The sequence below is a fragment of the Carassius carassius genome, chromosome 29, assembly GCF_963082965.1.
Source record: "Carassius carassius chromosome 29, fCarCar2.1, whole genome shotgun sequence".
Lineage (NCBI taxonomy): Eukaryota > Metazoa > Chordata > Actinopteri > Cypriniformes > Cyprinidae > Carassius > Carassius carassius.
The window spans coordinates 14,349,708-14,370,607 of record NC_081783.1 but is presented as its reverse complement, the minus strand read 5'-3'; the positions used below and the strand labels follow the sequence as shown (position 1 = coordinate 14,370,607).

Sequence of the window (20,900 nt, the reverse complement as noted above, 5' to 3'; positions counted from 1 at the left end):
ATTTAACTTTATTCACTTTAGTGTGCCAAAGAAAGGACAAGAAAAGACTACTTAAAGAGAGGCACGAAAGCAGAGTAAAAAATATGAAAAGGCACACTTATTTGTTTTACAACACAAACATTATGTCTGAACATTAAACAGTATTGAGTGTGACAGGTCTCCATTGTTAGTTTCCAATTCCAAAAGGAGTTCAGGGTTTCATAATGGAAAATCGTTTTTCAATTGAGACATTTTCTCAATATGCAACATAATTGATTCCTCTCTTTTATTCATAAATAACCCTCTTCATACCAAGAACAAACAGTAGAAAAAAAATCTATTTCTGCACTGAAACTAGTTAGCAGACATATTGACTGATTTATCAATTAATCTGTGTGTGTGTGTGTGTGTGTGTGTGTGTGTGTGTGTGTGTGTGTGTGTGTGTGTGTGTGTGTGTGTGTGTGTGCGTGTGCGTGTGCGTGTGTGTGTGTGTGTCTGATTTTGTGTGAGTGAAAAGTATTGGCTTTACAAACTGAATTAATGTTATTGAAACTATGTCTAGTCAGAAATCTATTTTTTTAAAAGAACTGGTGTCAGAGTAACATTTTTATCAGTAAAAGAAAACACGTTTCCTAAACAGAATTGTGTCTGCTGAAACATATAAAGCATCTGCCATTCTATAGATTAATAAATAGTCAGTAAATAAATCTCACATTTCCATTGCAAAGCTTTAAAAGTCCTCAATACAGTTTTTCATCCATCCAGTATTAGTTGTCACATCTTTGATTGTCCAGCAGCTACAGAAATCAGAGCTGTTTGCAAATGCTCCAAAAGTCCCCTTTTTCATCTTTTTCCATGATGCTTCTCTCTCAGAACACACGATGTCTGCAGGAGCCCAGATGTGGCTGAAGGGTGCTATTGCCTACAGAGTTCCTGAGCTGTTTCAGCAACATCCACAGAAGAAGTCCCATCAAAACCAGCAATACTGTGAAGAGCCCCACATACACACTTAGGTTCCAGCCCCATCCCGCTGTAAGAGGCAAGGAGGTGGATGCCACCAGGAACCTCCTCGGGGAGGGCATCAGTTGCAATAAAATTGCATAAAACTAATGCAGCTCTTTACGGATTCCTGAGTGTGACAGTTCATTCACTTGCTGTGTAAGATTTATCCATGACAGGTGCTCTTCAAATCCTTCCGTCATTAAATCTTTATAATCCAAAAGGAAGCATGCTGTGTCTCTTTGGTGTTGTGCAAAATGAGAATGATGCTTGAAGTCCTCTCTGCAGCTGCACCCCCTCCTCAGCTAATGTTGTTGAGTCACATCCACACCCCTTCATCCTGTGTGTGTGATTGAAATCTGAACACAAAATAAAACCTTAAATTGCCATTAAAAATGCTCAATAATCTAATCATGAAAAACAATGTTATGTATATATATATATTGTTGTTGACATATAGCCTAGGCCTATGGCTGCAATAAAAAGCTGGACAAAATAAAAGTTAGAACCAAATATCTGAGTTGGAATTAATTTTAAGATTGATTAATTAATTTAGATTCATTAAATAACTATTCCAACTCAGATTTTAATTGTTTTATACAATTTTAATATTCAATTATTTCACATTTTTAGGCCACTGGGAAAATAGAACTAAAACATGATAAAAACATTTTATATAAATTGATATAATGTTTAGGAAATTATTTAATGTTTTATCAGTCTTTATGGCATCTGGGAAAAATGGCGTTCACATAGATAGATAGATAGATAGATAGATAGATAGATAGATAGATAGATAGATAGATAGATAGATAGATAGATAGATAGATAGATAGATAGATAGATAGACAGATAGTATTTTCACTGTTTTAAACGAAACTCATTACGTTTTGTGTTACCATGGCAACCAGAGATGGTTTGGGTGGCTGACAAACATGGCGCTGCTGAGGAAACGTGTTAGCTGCAAACAAAAACACGTTTAATGCTGCTGTACTTAGCCGGATTAGTATTTTTGTCCGCGAAGGAAAGCATATCGTTTGGATAAATGTCTATTAAAAGGCGGTATAGTTTTTATTCCCCTAACGTTACACGTTAACTTGACGTGAATGATCTTGTAAACACAGCTAACGTTAGCCACTTCATCCGCAGCAAAATCAGCCATTGACTAATCCGCGAGATAATCCAGTCTGTGACGACTAGCCAGGACTACTGTGTTATATTTCCATCAGCTCGAAATATATATTTATTAAGTACTTTCTTGGGGAATGGTTTAACAGAGAGCTGTACTGGAGCATCTTAAAATATCAACGCTAAACAGAAAACGGTTAACGTAAACTCTGACGATTCAAACGGATCTGTGTTACTTAGTGATTATTTTAACAAACGAGATGGAATTGAACTTAAACCACGTTGATTATCTCCAGGTAAGATTTTAACGTCTCTGTATGTATTTGTACATCTGCTGTGATTTACAGTGGCAAATGGGCACTTGGTTATTTAAAATGCAAACGTGTAAGGTCTGTGGCTGAGACTTTTAGGAATCTTAAATATTAATTATCAGAGAGGAAATGTATTAATGGCAATGTCATCTTTGTTTTCTCAGGTTGGAGTGACATCTCAAAAAACCATGAAACTTCTCCCAGCTGTGGGGCGAAAAGCAACTCAAAAAGTAGTTCATCCATTTTAAAAGAATATTCCAGGTTTAGCGTAAATCAAGCTTGTCAAGACTATCTGTTCACAGAATATAATTACTACCATACATCCTATAACACAAATAATATTACTCATTCCTCACAGTGCTGACAGTTATGCAAAACAGCTACATTAAATTAAAAGTCATTTCATTGAACAAGGAATATTTAAACAGGAAAGTCAATCTTAAAACTTCATCTAAAACTATCATGTCTAGGAAATAAGGTATTAATATATGTAAAACAAATCTACAGTCTTAAAACTTTATATAGTTTCAAGGTCTTGATGACCTTTCTGCTGTAGACTATTTTAGGGGCTTAATTTGTAAAACAAGGGTGCTAGAGATTAGATCCCACTTGTGAAAGAGCATGCGACATGTCCTATTTATTTGAGCATGTGCTTGACATTTCTCCCCAACTCAAGCAAACAGGGAACAAGCATTTGTCTTTGAGCAACCAGATGGCATTTTCTCATTTCAGGTGGCTGTTGCAGATCATGATGGTGTTGTGACTTGTTTTGGAATGAAAAAAGGGGAGGCTGTGGTATGTATCAGAAGTATTTCCTGTTTTTAGTAAACACTAGCATTCAAAAATTTGGGTCAATAAGATGTTGAAATAAATTAACACTTTAATTCAGCAAGGATGCATCAAATTGATCAAAAGTGACAGTAAAGATATTATGATGTTAAAAATGTCTGTTTCAAATAATAAATGCTGTTCCTTTGAACATTCTATTAATCAAAAAATGTATGTCGTTATCTACAAAAATATTAGGCAGCACAACTGTTGATATTGCACAACATTAATAATTATAAGAAATAATTATTGAGTACCAACAAAACAATATTTTTTTTCTCATTGGGTGAAAAATCTTTGGTCTCTTTTTTTTTTTTGTCAGCCTGTGTTCAAATCACTCCCAGGACAGAAGATCTCCAGACTTGAGCTTGGAGGGGCTTTGGGAACCCCGCAGGAAAAGATCTTTGTTAGCTCAGGGTCTGAAGTGAGGGGATATACTAAAAAGGGCAAACAGTTTCTTACATTTGAAGCCAACCTAACAGAGAGCATAAATGCCATGTGAGATCTGCTTCTTGTTTTTTTTTTAATCTTTCGACTGTGCATTTCTATATTAATGATTAGCAAATTTGATCATACATGTAATACATTGTCATTTTTGGATGCTTCACTTTTGTTTGTGCCTTATTTTCCCACAGGCATGTTTCAGGGGCAGATCTGTTTGTGTGTGCCAGTTACATTTATAACCATTACTGTGACTGCAAGGATCAGGACTATTACCTGTCAGGAGACAAGATCAGTGACATCCTGTGTTTACCTGTGGAGACCGTGGGCCGCACTGTGCCCATCCTGGCCTGCCAGGACAGAGTACTTAGAGTATTGCAGGTAGTCTGAAACAATCTCCAGTCATACTGGCCACCATTTATACATCCTTTGTTACATAATTATACTTTAGCAATCACAGGTACTCATTATGTCTATTACTTGGTGGCCGGCCATATACAATACTCGATGCTCGAGTGTACAGTCATCCCATACTTTGTGCTCCATCAGGGCTCTGACCTTCAGTATGATGTAGAAGTTCCCGGACCTCCAACCGTTCTGGAACTTCTCAACAGAGACGGTGGTATGTGCTAAAAATTCATTTTAGCGTGAAAGCATGAATACGTTGAGCCTGGGAAATTGATAATGCATGAAATCTTGATCTTCAGGAAAGGGTGGTGAGGAAGTTCTTTATGGAACAGCTGATGGGAAACTAGGTCTTGTGCAGATTACCAAATCTGGACCCATTACTGGTTGGGAACTGGATAATGAGAAGAAAAAAGGAGGTAGGAATTAGATAGTGAGAGGCTATTACATATAAAAAATGAAGCCGTGCTAATTTGTATTGGTCTTTTCAAGGTGTGCTTTGTATTGACACCTTTGACATTGTTGGTGATGGTGTGAAGGACATCCTGGTGGGAAGGGATGATGGGACTGTGGAGGTCTACGGGTTGGACAGTTCAAATGAGCCAACGCTGCGCTTTGAGAATGTTAGTGAACACCCTCATTTGGTCTGTGAACCATTAAGTATTTACCATTAAACTCTGATCACTACACTTGTGATAATTGTCTTTCTGTGTTTAAAAGGTTTTGTCTGAGAGCATCACATCAATCCAGGGTGGCTGCGTTGGAAAGGAAATGTATGATGAAGTTCTTGCAACAACTTACACAGGTTAGCTGTGACTGTTAAATAAAAGACTTTTACTGTGTGTTTTCTGAGAACAATACTGTGTGGGTGATGTCAGTAAACAGTTTATCATTCACCTGTGTTGACTAGGAAGTCATGTGCCTGTTTTCCAGGATGGGTGTCAGGTCTCACCACAGAGCCTCAGCAGATGGTAGCAGGCCCAGGGGATGAGATCAAGATGAGCCGGGAGACCCAGGGCAAGGTGGCTGCACTCAGGTACTACACATCCGGCTGAATGATGAATCTAAAACAGCAAAGATCTCTTTACTAAACTGGCCTAGGTTTTGAAACGACATGCCTAGTATGGTCATGCATGTGTTTATACAGGGCAGAGTTAGAGCAGCTGCAGGTGAAAGTGTTGCAGGGGAGAGAAAAATACCAGCAGAGCTCTCAGTCCAGCACGGCTGTGTCCTCTGTGCCAGTCTTTAGCATCAATGACAAATTCACATTGTGCCAGGATGATGCCAGTTACAGCCTCACACTAGAGGTGCAGACCGCCATTGACAACTTGCTGCTGCAGGTGAGAGAAATACACCAATTCATCTTGCTTTTATTTCTATAAACTACTGGTCAAAAGCTTGGGGTTATTTCTTTTTTTTTTTTTTGCGTTTTGGAAAAAAGTCTCTTCACCAAGCCTGCGTTTGTTTGATCAAAAATACAGTAAAAGCAGTATTATTGTGAAATATAATACAATTTTAAAAACTTTTCAGCAGTCATTATTTCCATCTTCAGTGTAACGTGATGCTTTAGAAATCATTCTAATATGCTGATTAAACTTAAACTTTATATTTTTGTGGAAACGTTGACACATTTTTAAGGATTCTTTAATGATTGGAAAGTTCAAGAGAACTGCATTTTTATTTCATTTTTTGAATATATATAAATACAGTTTCAACTCACTTTTGTTTAGATGAATACATCCATCCTGAATATTATTATTATTAATTTCTTTCAACAAAATCTTTTGAGTGTTTGTACATGTATGTTACAATTTACTTAAAGGTGTGCTTCATTGCAGGGTAACGATAACGTTATTCAATGGGTTCTTTTAATATGTCTGGAATGTTGTATTGACCAGTCAGCATTCAGAACTGAAAGTATCAATTTTAATTAAAGATGGTTTTCTGATTTGACTAATTCAGCATTATTTTTACATGTGTTGAAATTACAGCATTGTAAGACTGAAGTTTCTTTACATTTGCTTACATATGTTTTTGTCTTTGACAGAGTGATGTTCCCATTGACCTGTTGGATGTCGAGAAGAACTCAGCAGTGGTCAGCTTCAGTGAATGTGATTCAGAGGTAATAAACCTGTCTGCCAGATAATTAACCTTAATTCATGACCACATCACACGTGTTTGCAAAACTGTCTGTTTGTTCATCTAACCCCACAGTCAAATGGGAACTTCCTCCTTGCCACTTACAGGTGCCAAGCAAATACCACTAGGCTGGAACTGAAGGTGTCTACTTTGTGTCTGGATTATTTTCAGTATAATAACATATATTTATATTTTCGTGAAATTGCAGTTGAGCAGTTGTCCTGATTTTGCTTTAAGGTCCGGTCTATAGAGGGTCAGTATGGCACCCTTCAGGCTTACGTGACTCCAAGGCTTCAGCCCAAAACCTGCCAGGTTCGACAATACCAGATCAAACCGCTTTCACTCCACCAAAGGACACACGCAATCGATCACAAGCGGTGAGCTTAGAGAAATGCAATGCTTATGAATTCTTATCATGCATTTATTCAACCAGCTAAACATTTTCTCTTCATGACTAGGCCCATGAACACGTTAAAACTGACAGGACAGTTCAGTTTTGCAGAGATCCATTGCTGGGTTGTGTTTTGTCTGCCTGAGGTCCCAGAGAAGACCCCAGCAGGAGACGGCATCACATTCTACTTTCAGAACACTTTCTTGGGAACACAGCTAGAAGCCACCTATTGGTGAGGTCTTCAGTATCCAAATATACTGCTACTAGATGATTGCGTTATTAGAGGAAGCATTGTAATCAATCTTTATCATTTTTTAACATAATTCTTTTCCAGTAAAGGTGAGGCAAACTTCAAATCAGACAACATTTCTACCATATCCATACTGAAGGATGTTTTGTCCAAAGAGGCCACTAAGCGAAAAATCAATCTGAATACATTCTATGGTAAGTTCACCAACTGATCTTTTAACTGATTTATGTGGTCTAACAAATGAGATTCTCCGATTGGTTAGTCCAATCACAAGTGGCCAGTGGAGATGCATTTGGGTTGCATAAGGATACTAGCTGCAAATGGTGATCTGTCTTGGCTGACCACTTGTGATTGGTTCTTCTGAGACGGATGTTAATACCAGATTACAGTGATCTCAATTCTTCATGCATCAAGTATGATTAATATGTGTCTGTTGTGTTGGTTGTTATGTTGCTTTCAGAGGTGAATGAGGACTCTGTTAGCCATACTCTTCGAATGATTCATCCCAAGCTAGAGTATCAGTTGATTTTGGCCAAAAAAGTTCATCTTATTGATGCTTTAAAGGTAAAACATAAAAAAGACTTTTAAAAACCCTGTTATAAAAAATAAAAAAGGCCTGCTGAGTGTGTGTGTGTATGTGTGTGTGTGTGTGTGTGTGTGTGTGTGTGTGTGTGTGTTTATTGCATGCAGGAGTTGCAGGTGCATGAGGGGAATGCAGATTTTCTGATTCCAGAGTATCGCAGTATACTGGATGAGTCTGCGCAGCTCTTAGAAGAATATAAGAAACAGCCAGCTCACTTAGAAAGATTGTATGGTGAGTGAATTCAGATGAGCTGGGGAGATTATTTTACAATATATTATTTTAAATTTGATATGTTAAATTATTCTCATGTATCGCAGATTTACATAAGATTAATGTAGTATATTCAGATGATGTCTTTGCAAAAGAATTATGAGTAAACAAACCATTTTGTTTTCTTGCAGGTATGATCACTGATCTGTTCATCGACAAGTTCAAATTTAAAGGACAAAATGTCAAAACAAAAGTTTCACAGCTACTTGCAATTTTAAACAACTATGAACTAGATTCATTGATGGAATTTTTCAGTGAAGCTTAAAGCGTTAGTTCACCCAAAAATGAAAATTATGTCATTAATAACTTACCCTCATGTCATTCCAAACCAGTAAAACCTCCATTAATCTTCGGAACACAGTTTAAGATATTTTAGATTTAGTCCGAGAGCTCTCAGTCCCTCCATTGAAACTGTGTGTACGGTATACTGTCCATGTCCAGAAAGGTAAGAAAAACATCATCAAAGTAGTGCATGTGACATCAGAGGGTCAGTTAGAATTTTTTGAAGCATTTGGTGCAAAAATAGCAAAAACTACGACTTTATTCAGCACTGTCTTCTCTTCCTTGTCTGTTGTGAGAGAGTTCAAAACAAAGCAGTTTGTCATATCCGGTTCGCGAATGAATCATTCGATGTAACCAGATCTTTTTGAACCAGTTCACCAAATCGAACTGAATCATTTTAAATGGTTCGCGTCTCCAATACACATTAATCCACAAATGACTTAAGCTGTTAACTTTTTTAATGTGGCTGACACTCCCTCTGAGTTCAAACAAACCAATATCCAGGAGTAATTCATTTATTCAAACAGTACACTGACTGAACTGCTGTGAAGAGAGAACTGAAGATGAACACCGAGCCAAGCCAGATAATGACTCGTTCACGAGTCTAGAACAAGTTGCATCGGTTTTCGGATCACCAGTAGTTCTTTCGGACAGTTCGATTCAATAAACCGGTTGAAGAAAACGGTTCACCGGTTCTTTTGCGCTCGACGTAATGGCGTCATTGGCGATGATTGCCCTTCATTCAAGCCTTCGGTTTACCCGCGCTCATAACATTAGCACACTCTGTGTGTCGGTCTGCTTCACGCTGAATCACACATGCGCAGTATCATCAGTTCATCGGTTCTCGAATCGGACGCGTCTGACAGAAACGGTTCTTGACTCGTGAACGAGTCATTATCTGGCTCGGCTCGGTGTTCATCTTCAGTTCTCTCTTCACAGCAGTTCAGTCAGTATACTGGATATTGGTTTGTTTGAACTCAGAGGGAGTGTCAGCCACATTAAAAAAGTTAACAGCTTAAGTCATTTGTGGATTAATGCATATTGGATACGCGAACAGTTTCAAATTATTTAGTTCGATTTGGTGAACTGGTTCAAAAAGATCCAGTCACATCGAATGATACGTTCGCGAACCGGATATCACAAACTGCTTTGTTTTGAACTCTCTCACAACAGACACAGAAGAGAAGACAATTTACATTTACATTTATTCATTTAGCTGACGCTTTTATCCAAAGCGACTTACAATTGCTATATATTTCAGAGGTGGCACGCCTCTGGAGCAATTCGGGGTTAAGTGTCTTGCTCACGGACACATTGGTGTCTCACAGTGGATTCGATGCTGAATAAAGTCGTAGTTTTTGCTATTTTTGGACCAAAATGTATTTTCAATGCTTCAAATTATTCTAACTGACCTGATGTCACATGGACACGACATGAGGGTGAGTTATTAATGACATAATTTTCATTTTTGGGTGCACTAACGCTTTAATGGAATGTAAAATTAAAAGCACTTTTTAGGAATGTATTTTGTGAATTTTGTTTTTTGCGATAAACTTTTGGTATTCTATAGGAGCTGAATGTACCATTACAGATTTCAAAGTAAAATGTTAAGTGTTCAATAAACATAAAACCATGTGTGACTGCAGTTGTTTTGTATATTTTTAGGACTCTCATCCATTGTCTTAGTTGCATTTCTACAGAAATAAACATTTTCATGAAAGTTTTGTGTCTGTTTTCTTTGTCTTTCCGTCAGGACATAAACTTTCAATATTTTCAAACAAACATATTTTGAGACATTTTTTTTATTTATTAAAAAAAAATTCAGTAGTATGAGAAATTATTTGCTACAGTAGAGATAACTTGCTAAAATAGTAGAAAATTATTTTCAGTTTTTTTTCTTTAAGTACTGCCTGGGCAGAACTGTTCCCCAAATGTAAGATTTACCCCTGTATATTTATATACTTGTAATTATTGTGTATATATATAATGTATAAACGTGCCAGCATCAGCTTAAATTTACATTGTGTTCAAACTGTTTCAAAATTCCTTTGACTTTAAGCCAATGAAAGTAACCCTCAACGGCTCGAGTAATAAAAGCAGAATCGCATTTGTACTTCCCAGGCTTCCGTATGATCAATGACGTTTGGGTATGTAGCACTCTTGATTGGCCCGTTTCAATAGTCGCGGGCTACTTGAACTGAGACAGCCACAATATCACACCCAAGCAGCTGCAAAAAAAAGCGTAACACGGCGCCGTTTGACTTTATAGAAACAGCTTTTGGGAGCTCTCCGTGCCGTGTTGGGAGGTTTTGCACACCGCTATGGCGCGATTTCTGTAGGATAGGACTGCTGTATGATTTATTTTCGAATCCCGGGTTTGTAAAACGCCGCTGGCAACTGTTTATATTGTGTTTTTGTCTGGATTTCAACAGCTAACGTCTTCCAGTTTCCCCAGTTAGTCTGCTTATCCATGCTTTATTAGTTATTCACGTGTGTGTTGTTTGATCAAACGTGTTAAACCGCATCGAAGGACTTGAGTTGATCTGCTGTAAGGATGTCATCTGTCGATCAAACACGAGGAGACTCGGGAGCAGATACTCACAATCAAGAAAACGTGCTTTCACGACTACGAGGCCCAGTGAAGAACAGAAGTGAAAATCGGGAAAATGTCCATCCTAAGCCAGGCAACAGGACCGTGCTGGGCGCCCTGGAGAACCATCAGCGCCGCCAGCCCGTCCTGCGCGGGGCTAAACAGGTCAGAGCACGCATGGCACATCAATGAAACGTGCTTCTGTTCTAGACCGATTTCATCCGCCTGTGTGTAACATTAGGATGCATTAGTATTTAGTTTAATAATCAATTTGTTTTGTTTTTAACAAGTGCTAACTTCATAATATTTATTCGATGAACTGAACGTTGCTGTAGTTGAACCAGTCAAAGTGCTTGCATTCATTGTCCCTTTGAATCACGAAAACCTACATCTCCTTCCCTTTTTTTTGTTATTCCCTATTGGGTAAAACTTCATTTATGGCGCCACAAGTTCAAATATAATGCATTGTTAAATTCCCGCAGATCATTCCCTCCCAAGCACACCGCCATTTTGCACACCATTCACTGCTCCACCACAGTAAAGCAGCTGTTCGCTAAAATTAGAACTATTGTGGTCCCTAATTTTCCAGATGGGTCTTGATTTTTATACACGTTCTGTGTGCAATAAAAGATGTTTGTGAATGAAGCTGAAATGAAACATGCCTTTTTATTTCCCACATTAGTTCATGTAGTCTGGTTACATTTTCCACTTCCCAGCGATCCCTTTATTATTGCGACAGGTGATAACTATGGAAGCATATGGGTAGCAATATGCAATTTGGGGTGTAATATGCAAAATGACAATGCAATATGTAAAATGACAATGCATTTCTGTATTTACATTTACATTTTCCAATACATTTGTGCAACGTTTGGTGCAAAATGAAAATTAAATTACAGAATTTTCATTTGCCATTTCATACACCAGTTTTAATATGTAAAATGAATACTAATTTTAGCGCTTTATAAGTTGCAAAATTAAAATCAAAATGTATTACAGAAATGATTAGATATGTCTAACATGTTCAAGCAAAAACTGTGGCAAAATTATCATTTAAATGCTATTTTTCTTAAATGCATTAACACTCAGTCAAGACACTTACGATTGCATTTTCATTCAATGTCCCGCAATGAATGTAACAAAATTACAAAATGCAATACTACAGCCTAGAAATAATTTGCAGGTCTCAGCAGCACGAATTATGTGCCCAGCTACATCTGATTCAAATATTATGCTAATTAACAGTGAGCGGTGGTTTCAGACATTACAGTGCTTCACTCACACTGACTCTTATTCTGCCAGAAAGAATGAAAAGACCGAGCTGAAGGTGCAGCGATTCGACCAATCAGATGAAAGCTGTGTTTCAGCCCCGCCCACAAGTGGGGATGAAATATTAAAGCCATAAACCGAAATGATCAAAACGTACACGGACCAACTGTCTTGTCCATGTTCTTTAACTTGAATCCTCTTCTTGAGATTTGAGTCTCTTGACCTTCTGCAAGCCCCTCCTTGTTCACGCAGTGATTGACATGGCGGGAGGGGGCGGACACGTGATCGGCTCGGAATGCATTTTCAATGTGCACATTGAATTTTGCTACATTCATTGCGGGACATTGAATGAAAATGGAATCGTAAGTGTCTTGAATGTGAGTGTTAATGCATTTAAGAAAAATAGCATTTAAATGATAATTTTGCCACAGTTTTTGCTTGAACATATGTTATACATATCTAATCATTTCTGTAATACATTTTCATTTTAATTTTGCAACTTATAAAGTGTTAAAATTAGTATTCATTTTACATATTAAAACTGGTGTATGAAATGGCAAATGAAAATTATGTAATTTAATTTTCATTTTGCACCAAACGTTGCACAAATGTATTGGAAAATGTAAATACAGAAATGCATTGTCATTTTACATATTACATCCCAAATTGAATATTGCTACCCATATGCTTCCATACTGAACCCGCACACAAAATTAGTTTGTTCAGAACATATTTAATATGCTGTACACACCAATAAGCTTTTTTTTTTTTTAAACCTACATTTCAACTTAAAAAAGAAAAGTTAAAGTAACGTTACTTGTGTGCTTTCCTGAGGCTCAAACAGTTCTCATGAAACTGGCAAGATTGTGGGTTACATTCCCAGTGAAATTAACATACATGAGCTAAACTTGCTGTTTTAAACCAGCAAGTTTCTACAGATAAAGGCATGTAATAAACAAATGTAACTAACTACCCTCAGAGTTTAGTTGACAAACTGAAAAATGAAGCGTCACTGACTCTAAAAACCTCAGAACTATTATACATCTGTGTGCACATTTCAAGTCATAGTGTTGATACTTTTGCATATGTCTTTGTGACCTGAAAATAAGTCACAATTTCAAGAAAAAACTTCCAGTATTTCGGACCACTCAAAATTAAACTGGTCAAATTGAACTGCTACCAGATGAAGCTACTGCAAAAAGGGCCTGTAGTCACTACAAGATTACAGGCAGCACTTTAATCCAGTTTTCTGTTTCAGGTCTCTGGGCCCCAAATAATTGCATGCAAATCTGAAGAACATGGCAGAAGTTTTGGAGAGAAGCCTTCCACCAAGCCACCTGCTTTTCAGATCCACGTGGATGAGCCCGATGGTGCATGCTCGAAGAAACCATCTACCCAAAGAGCAACCATGGATTGCTTCCCTCTCACACTAAATCCCACTGTGACTCGCTTAAGGCAGCCCCTCGCCACTATCGATCTGCCAATGGAGGCCAGCTTTGGTAAGATAAACAAGTGAAATTCAATGCTTATCCTATCTTGTTGCACTTTACAGAAAACATAACGCCCACAAAATGTACAATTCTCAATACATAGATTCTCCTATGGATATGTCAGTAATTGATGGTGAGGAAAGGCCCACAAATGTCAATGCAGTCTCTGATTATGCAACGGAAATACACACACACTTGCGGGAAATGGAGGTGAGGAAGTTAAATGTGTTGCGTGTGTCAATGATGCATGTTCTCTTCTGATTGGCTCAATGATTACGCTTTTTGTAACACAGGTCAAGTCGAAACCAAAAGCAGGTTACATGAAGAAACAGCCGGACATCACAAACAGCATGCGTGCCATTCTGGTGGACTGGCTAGTGGAGGTGGGAGAGGAGTACAAGCTCCAGAATGAGACCCTCTACCTGGCCGTGAACTACATCGATCGCTTTTTGTCTTCCATGTCTGTCCTGAGAGGAAAACTACAGCTAGTTGGCACAGCTGCTATGCTTTTGGCTTCGTAAGTATCATTGCTTTAAAGCCCCAGACTGCACAACCTTCCCCCTTGCTGCTCTCCATGCTCACACTTCTCTGTTTGACTGTAGGAAGTTTGAGGAGATCTACCCCCCAGAGGTGGCAGAATTTGTTTACATCACTGACGACACCTACACAAAGAAACAAGTGTTGAGGATGGAGCATCTGGTGCTAACCGTTCTCTCGTTTGATCTTGCTGCTCCAACAATCAATCAGTTCCTCACCCAGTATTTCTTGCACCAGCCTGTGAGCAGCAAAGTGGAAAGCTTATCAATGGTGAGAATGTTTCCTGCAGTTCAGTAGTTGTGTTGTGTGGTGTATACCTGTTATCACATGAAACGGTTTTGACACTGTTTTCAGTTTCTTGGTGAGCTGAGCTTGATAGATTGTGACCCCTTCATGAAGTACCTCCCATCTCAAACCGCTGCTGCAGCTTTCATTTTGGCCAATCACATAATTGCAGGTGGATCATGGGTAAGTGCACAATCACCTCGGGCAAAAACTAGGATGTTGGTTGTTGATGTCTAGGTAGAAAAGCCCTTGGCTACCTGCTGGTTAATCGGTCCGTGTTTTCAGTATCAAAATGTTCCAGTATGTTTATGCTGACGTAGGGTCTTGGTTTTTCCTCATAACTCTGTCTCTTGCAGTCGAAGGCACTTGTTGAGATGACTGGCTACACTTTGGTGGATCTTATGCCTTGCATTCAGGATCTACATCAGACCTACCTCGGTGCTGCTCAGCACACACAACAAGCTGTTAGGGAGAAATACAAGGGCTCAAAGTAAGTTTGCTTGCTTTACTCGTTCAATAGCTGTGTTAACAATGGCTAATGTTTTCCTCTGGTTCCCTCCAGGTACCATGAAGTGTCTCTCATTGAGCCTCCAGAGAAGCTGATGCTGAACTAACAGCTTATCATCGTTCATTGGTTCCATACCTCTATGGGAATTGTGCACTCTTTTTGATGCTTCATTTCCATAACTCCAATAACTGAACCCATAGCCTCAATTTCATGGCAATGGTGAGATCTTAGTGATATGTACATTTTTATTTGCAGTCCTTAAGGATTGGACTTATCTTTTTGTTTTTATATATATATAATGCTTGATACAACCAGATATTTGTACATTAGGTAATCAAGCATTGTTTTAATATTTCAGTGTTTTGTATTCTATTTTTATGAAAGACTCCCAGCATTGCACTTATTTTGGTTGACGTAAACCCTCCTTTTTACATCTTAATAAAAGTGCAGCTGGCCTTGAATTTGTTTTTCGTTTCTTGCTTCTATTAATCATGTTTGGTTGAATGGGAGGGTAGGGATTAAACTGATGGTATTTTAAGGTCACTTAAATGCTTACAGGATTTAAAAAACCTGTTAAATTGGGTACTACAAGAATACTACACAAATTTTGTAAAAGGCAGTTTTGTCATGGTTAAAGGGCATTGTTAGGTGCACTAGATTTTACAACTTAAACTGATTTATTTGTACAGTATATTATCAAAATGGTTACTTATACTGGCAATTATTTACTTAAGCACTGCTTGGGACATGATTAAATTTGAAGACTTGTTTTTTTCCATCTTTTGTGAAATCACAGTAATGCAAAAGTATCATACTATTGGCACAAATGGGAATGCAAAAAAAAAAAAGTTATGGTTTCACTACCACATGACTATAAGTGTTGCTTTTAGACACTATAATTAAAAAGGTTCATTAAAACGTCAGCAAATTTAGTAGGGTTTCAGTCTTTTGCTAAATATACATTTGGTTACAGCAGGTTTATACAATATTATGAAGAGGATATAACCGTTTCGCCAGCAACCCAAGCTGCAACTGTCCTCAAATTTCAAAAGGCATTTCAGGAGGTTCTGTGGACCTGTTTAATGGGTGGTTGATATTTTATCCCACAGGAAACTCAACCTAACACCTTACAGTTTTAAGGTATGGCAAAAAAAATCTACATGCCAGCTTTATTGCTCGTTAAATTACATTGCTCAGCAAAAACTTTAAAATCTGAACTTAAACCACACTTGGTAGTTACAACTCAAGATCATATTTGATTTTATTCATCTACATAGACCATAGTTAAAAACAGAGGCAATAAATATAATCGTGACATGCCTTGAACAAGCAAATAATTGACAATATCTCAAATGCAGTTACAACTTCCCCTGACCATTAACAGCATTAAAGGCAAAAAAAAGAACAGTTGAGTGTAGGGCTCTATACAATAGATGAGAATCACAGAATATTTGACAACACCTCAATCATATGTTCACATGAAAAAGGCATCCTCAAGTAACATCTGAAACTTCCTGAACCCAAATGGCATTCCGATCATTGTCAACTATTGGGAAAGGCTCAGGGCAAAGTACATTAATATTTTCAAGGTAATCCAGTACAATGAAAAAAAATTAGCAAGAACATGTAAAAGTGGAATCAAAAAAAAAAAAAATGGACAAGCCTAGTTACAATGTGATTTCTCAATGTTGTGTTTTGTTACATCTTGCTATTAAGAGCTATATCTATTTACCCTACAGTTAAGATTAGATTAAACATCTCAAGGGCTCCACTCTACCCCCTGAAAATCAATATGAATATAAAAGCTGTAATGAACTGAAAACAGTTGTACCCCTTATCAGACAACTGTGTACAGAGATACATCTTGCTGTTTTGTTTTTTGGATGTAGTCTGTCAGATTGATAGTCTCTCCAAACATAGCAAATGCTTCAGTGCAGAGGAGGACATCCATCTCTGAGTGATCAGACTTGGCCATCTTTGTAAGTCAATCTCAAAACTGTCCCAATCTGTGAACTGTGTGTATAAGTGTGTGTATGTTAGTTAGACACCGGTGGGAGCAAGGCGGCTAACAAAGGCAATGCTGTTGAGGCACATCCTCCTGAAGAAGGCTGGACAGCTGGGCTTCATCACAAAATGCTCCAGTAAAATCCTCAGCTCTGTGAACAGAGTCCTGACAGGACAAAAACAAAAATATTTTGGGTAAATTGTGCACGTGTACATCTAACACTAGTCAGTGTGTACACGAGGTACACGCCTCTTACCGGCAGTATGGGTTGCGTCTTGAGGAATAGCGCAGAGTGAGAAACCTATAGTAGATGAATGGCTGAAGCAAGCTGCCTTGGCCACTGTGAATCACAAACCAAACATCATTCCCTCTTATTACAAGAAACACGGCATGGCTTTAATCGTCCTTTTCGCCAGCAACAAACCACTCCTTTTTCTAAACCCAATAAAGCCTACTGTGTCATATTTGATAGATAAATTTCTAAATGTATTAAAATTATTATTAATTATTAAAACTTGAGCTCTACATTCTCCTTTATCATACTATATGAACCATAAAAACCTGATATAATACATATACATATATAACACATATACTTATTTCATGTGTCGGGATTTAAAGGGTTGAAAACAAACGTAACACCAGACAAAACAGCTGACCATCAGACCTTACCTAAAGAGCATAAAGACTGTGGCTGGCATCAAAAAGATCTCATTGCAAGCGACAAACTTTAAGATGTTCTGCTGATTGGCTGTGAGCTTGTTCAAAAAGTTCCTCACAAACATAAGGCTGTTTGGGCCCAAGGTCTGAGAACAGATGAAACAGACACAAAACTCGGGATGGAATTATGACAAATACACATCTCACAGCAATATAAATGAAAAGGGCAGAGACTTACATCAAGGACTTTTTTAGTGTAGCTGGTGGCATGGAGAAGTGAGAAGAGGAACACTGGAAAAATGCTCACTAAGAACAAAAGTCAAGGATACATAAAGACAAAATTATGCTATAACAAGAAAAACAGATATTTTCCCCCAAGATATCTCCAAAGGAAGAGGTCTTTGAGAAAGGATACTTGTGATTGGGTAGGAGTTGACCAGGATGAGGGAGTAGAGGAGATAGTGGCAGCTGTCCTCCTGTAAGGCCTGGGACAGGAAGGCTCTGCTCAGCTGAAAGTGAGGAAGTCTCTGGTGCAAACGCAGAGCGCTGGTCAAAGCGTTTGCCAGCAATGCCCTCTGATAGAAGTTAGTAGCTGCTTGAGGCCTGAGCAGAGAAAAAGCAATCCTTCTTTTTCCAATCATTGACTTAAAAAGTAATCTGTGAGTGTGGATGTGTCCTTACTACCCTAAATAGTCCTCATCTTACTACTGAAATCCCATCAAGTACAATATTGTTAATGCCTATTGTATTGGGTCAACTCTAACCCACACTTAATTTTCAAATTGCTTGAAATACTGATATTTCTTCTTGGATTTGTGATATGAATGTGCATGCAAAGGTTCAATACAGAGATGCGTTTTGGAAAGGCTGTACAAATGTTGTGTTCAAATATGAAATAAATGAGAACTTGTGAAATATTCAATATTGAGATTTGTTTTTTGAATCATCCAAGGAAAATTAACTTCAATAACTCACTTCTTAATCTAGCAGGGTTTCACATCAAAGACACATCACATAGTTTTGGCAAATGAAAATCAATTTGGGTCAATTTGATCCTTAACAAAACGTCAAACCCAGTTTTTGAACAAAACAGAGTGGTAAAAAAAAAAAAAGCTTGTTTAAGTGCCTTGTAAAAGAAGATGACTCACCCAAGCAGTGGCAAAATAAACATGATGGAGCAGTAGACAGTGAACAGCCGTGACAGCCACATAGCCGCTTCCAGCTTATTACTCAAGAGGAATTGCTGCAATACATTAATAAGATCCTCCTGAGTCAAGGTTATAATGAATATACAAACATATATGTGTGTGTGTGTGTGTGTGTGTGTGAGGTCATTGTATAGTAACTGAAAGAAAGGTATCAAAACCTAAAAAGTAATTTCACTTACCACAGGTCCTAACTGAGGAGGTGGACTCCTTTGCTCTGTGTCTGCCATCTTTCAAATATTACAAGGCTCTGTTTCTTAAGAGAAATAGACATAATAAGCTTGCACACAGAACTCCAGAAAATAAACAGTGCACATTCATGTACCCAGGTAGCTTATTAACTTTAGAAACAAAAAAAATGACAAAGTGACTTGAGTTAATCTTTCTAGTAAAGCCTGAAACAGTTCTTAAGCCGTTAGTCTTTGTGTATTTCGCCAGGTGTGGTAGTGGACAAAACACATTAGCTCTAACTAGATCTATGCTTTTTGATTATGCTTATTTAAACATGAAGCTTTCTTACAATTTGTTGACAATTTTTTTTTTATTATTGTTTATCACCAAGGCACTATTACAAATCGGTGGGAGACACATTCATGATGTCAACCAAAGCAAAACTACACTTGTCAATGTAAATGCTGTGACTGACTTCTCATGACAACAGAAAAATCAACCGGCAAAAAATACAGATTTGAAAATATTATTGAACACGTCAATCGTTTCCAGGTTTCGTAAAATACTTAACTAAATGCAGACGAATGGTCAATCATGTAGTAATAAGTAGCCTATTCACTTCAGTCGAAATACGTCGGAAAAATCTAGAACACTTCATTACCCAGAGGAGCTAACAATGTAGCCGACAAGCTAACTCTGCACACAGCCACTGACTACAGCCACTGACAGCCCTGAAATACCTGCAACTTATCTGCGTATTTACATTACCAATATATAATATGAAATTTATCGATACCTGCGATATATTGTTGATTACCAGGTTTTGTGAGAAGGCAAAATTTGGCTTTATTTTCACCGCTCGGGGCGCACACGCTTCACTCCGGAAAAACGCAAAGGAGGTTGGTAAAATGAGTCGACCTCACGACCTCTGTGGGTTACCGAAATCTCGCGATGTTTCGGCCCACATGATTTGCTACATTCTTTTGCACTTTGTTGTCAATCAGCTGTCAGTTGTGTTTTTTTCTGTTCCTGTATTTCAAATATCTGCTTTAATATTTCAAATATACTCTATAGTAAAACTATAAATATTAAATAACAATGAGGATCTCTATCATAATAATGATGAGTTCTCTGTTACCACAAACACCCAGATAGCAGCCACCCAAACCAGTCAGAACCTCTGGTCTATAATATAGAACATAGATAGATCAGTGGTCAGAACACATTCAAGCGCCACTAACATTTTCTTTAGGATATGTAAAAATGTAATTTTGCCACTCTCCCACTATCATGCGGGTGAAAAAAAACCTAACTTGTGTAGCAATAATAATAATAAGTAATAAATAAAAAAATAAAAAAATAAATAAAGTGTGAGCGAGAGAAAGCCAGAGCCACTCTGGAGATGTTAAGAGTCAGTACGTCATTGTAGCATTTTCCCGTGTCATAACGACAAAAGGTCAGAAGTTACTTTTTATTCGCTAAGGCGCAGCTGGGCTGGTTTAAATATCCAGCATGGGACGTTTGTAGTCACTTACACACAATTAGATATTTATCTGTTTTTAATTTCCATGCAAGTGCATGAAAACTAAATCATTTCAACAACTGTTTGCATCTCCCTTGTGAACAGCGTGCACGGTGCCAACCCTGGGTGTCTAGTCCTGCACAGCTGCACGGAGACACAACATTATTCAATATTTTACAGCTTGCATGTTTTACATGCTTTGGATTTGGTTCTGTGTAACTCTTCAGATGTTGGCGTTCGAGACGCTTCTCGTAAAAGAGTTGCAAAAACAGCAGAGCAGGGCAGAGTTCTGTGACAGTGTGCTACAGACTTGAGGTCCCTGAAAATGCAATGTATCCCACAGCGAGTGGACCGGCCTGCTTGCCCCAGGTCTACGTATGTCCCCCTTCAGCTTCATACCAACAGCCTCCAACCCCTCTGCCACCTCACCCTTACCTTTCTCAAAGTACAAATGTTGAGCCATTGGCAAGAGAGGACCAGTCAGCATTGGGGATCGTTTCAGAGAGCGAGGAGTGTGTTTTAGAAGCATTTTCACAGTTTGAGAACAATATCCCAGGTTTTATCAATTACTTTCTTGACACCAACATCGCACAGGGTACAGGGCAAAGGAAGCAGAGTCAGAGAGGGATGAGAGGGGATGTCAAACCTGAGG

At 38.1% G+C, this 20,900-nt stretch overlaps 3 protein-coding genes across 6 annotated transcripts; 2 read left to right on the top strand and 1 right to left on the bottom strand.

Annotated features, from left to right (window-relative positions):
• The first annotated feature begins 1,886 nt into the window (after nt 1–1,886).
• On the top strand, nt 1,887–7,989 carry LOC132109701 (Bardet-Biedl syndrome 7 protein homolog). Its single transcript, XM_059515990.1, has 19 exons — nt 1,887–2,402; nt 2,582–2,647; nt 3,150–3,212; nt 3,568–3,743; nt 3,881–4,067; nt 4,236–4,308; nt 4,394–4,510; nt 4,584–4,714; nt 4,812–4,896; nt 5,025–5,127; nt 5,239–5,431; nt 6,139–6,213; nt 6,306–6,371; nt 6,468–6,607; nt 6,689–6,853; nt 6,956–7,065; nt 7,332–7,435; nt 7,562–7,685; nt 7,856–7,989. Exons 1-19 carry the CDS (start codon nt 2,367–2,369, stop codon nt 7,987–7,989), a joined length of 2,148 nt encoding a protein of 715 aa, XP_059371973.1. The 5' UTR covers nt 1,887–2,366.
• Nucleotides 7,990–10,216: 2,227 nt separating this feature from the next.
• Nucleotides 10,217–15,146, top strand: LOC132109700 (cyclin-A2-like). The gene is made up of 8 exons (XM_059515988.1): nt 10,217–10,761; nt 13,124–13,364; nt 13,459–13,565; nt 13,649–13,872; nt 13,958–14,162; nt 14,247–14,360; nt 14,534–14,667; nt 14,740–15,146. The coding sequence occupies exons 1-8, from the start codon at nt 10,561–10,563 to the stop codon at nt 14,789–14,791; spliced, it is 1,278 nt and encodes a 425-aa protein (XP_059371971.1). The 5' UTR covers nt 10,217–10,560; the 3' UTR covers nt 14,792–15,146.
• A 775-nt stretch (nt 15,147–15,921) lies between these two features.
• Nucleotides 15,922–19,669, bottom strand: LOC132109699 (transmembrane protein 33-like). Of its 4 annotated transcripts, none has more exons than XM_059515984.1 (8): nt 19,523–19,669; nt 18,738–18,811; nt 18,499–18,593; nt 17,766–17,953; nt 17,589–17,656; nt 17,363–17,496; nt 16,947–17,030; nt 15,922–16,855 (listed from the first exon to the last, which is right to left on the bottom strand). In XM_059515984.1, exons 2-8 carry the CDS (start codon nt 18,783–18,785, stop codon nt 16,726–16,728), a joined length of 747 nt encoding a protein of 248 aa, XP_059371967.1. In that variant the 5' UTR covers nt 18,786–18,811; nt 19,523–19,669; the 3' UTR covers nt 15,922–16,725. The 4 variants fall into 4 exon arrangements, with proteins under 4 accessions (XP_059371967.1, XP_059371968.1, XP_059371970.1 ...); XM_059515985.1 differs by having other exon boundaries at nt 18,738–18,808; nt 19,523–19,650; XM_059515987.1 differs by having other exon boundaries at nt 19,544–19,612.
• Between the last annotated feature and the right edge of the window lie 1,231 nt (nt 19,670–20,900).

Bases quoted from the DNA above. Each gene is read 5' to 3' on its own strand.
- LOC132109701 (XM_059515990.1), top strand. From the start codon at position 2,367: ATGGAATTGAACTTAAACCACGTTGATTATCTCCAG. The intron at 3,744-3,880 runs GTGAGATCTGCT...ATTTTCCCACAG, and splicing joins ACAGAGAGCATAAATGCCAT to GCATGTTTCAGGGGCAGATC. The intron at 4,068-4,235 runs GTAGTCTGAAAC...GTGCTCCATCAG, and splicing joins GAGTACTTAGAGTATTGCAG to GGCTCTGACCTTCAGTATGA.
- LOC132109699 (XM_059515984.1), bottom strand. From the start codon at position 18,785: ATGGCAGACACAGAGCAAAGGAGTCCACCTCCTCAGTTAGGACCTGTG. The intron at 17,954-18,498 runs GTGAGTCATCTT...TTCTCTGCTCAG, and splicing joins TTTATTTTGCCACTGCTTGG to GCCTCAAGCAGCTACTAACT. The intron at 17,031-17,362 runs GTAAGGTCTGAT...TGTGATTCACAG, and splicing joins ACAGTCTTTATGCTCTTTAG to TGGCCAAGGCAGCTTGCTTC.
- LOC132109700 (XM_059515988.1), top strand. From the start codon at position 10,561: ATGTCATCTGTCGATCAAACACGAGGAGACTCGGGAGCAGATACTCAC. The intron at 13,365-13,458 runs GTAAGATAAACA...CTCAATACATAG, and splicing joins GCCAATGGAGGCCAGCTTTG to ATTCTCCTATGGATATGTCA. The intron at 14,668-14,739 runs GTAAGTTTGCTT...GGTTCCCTCCAG, and splicing joins GAGAAATACAAGGGCTCAAA to GTACCATGAAGTGTCTCTCA.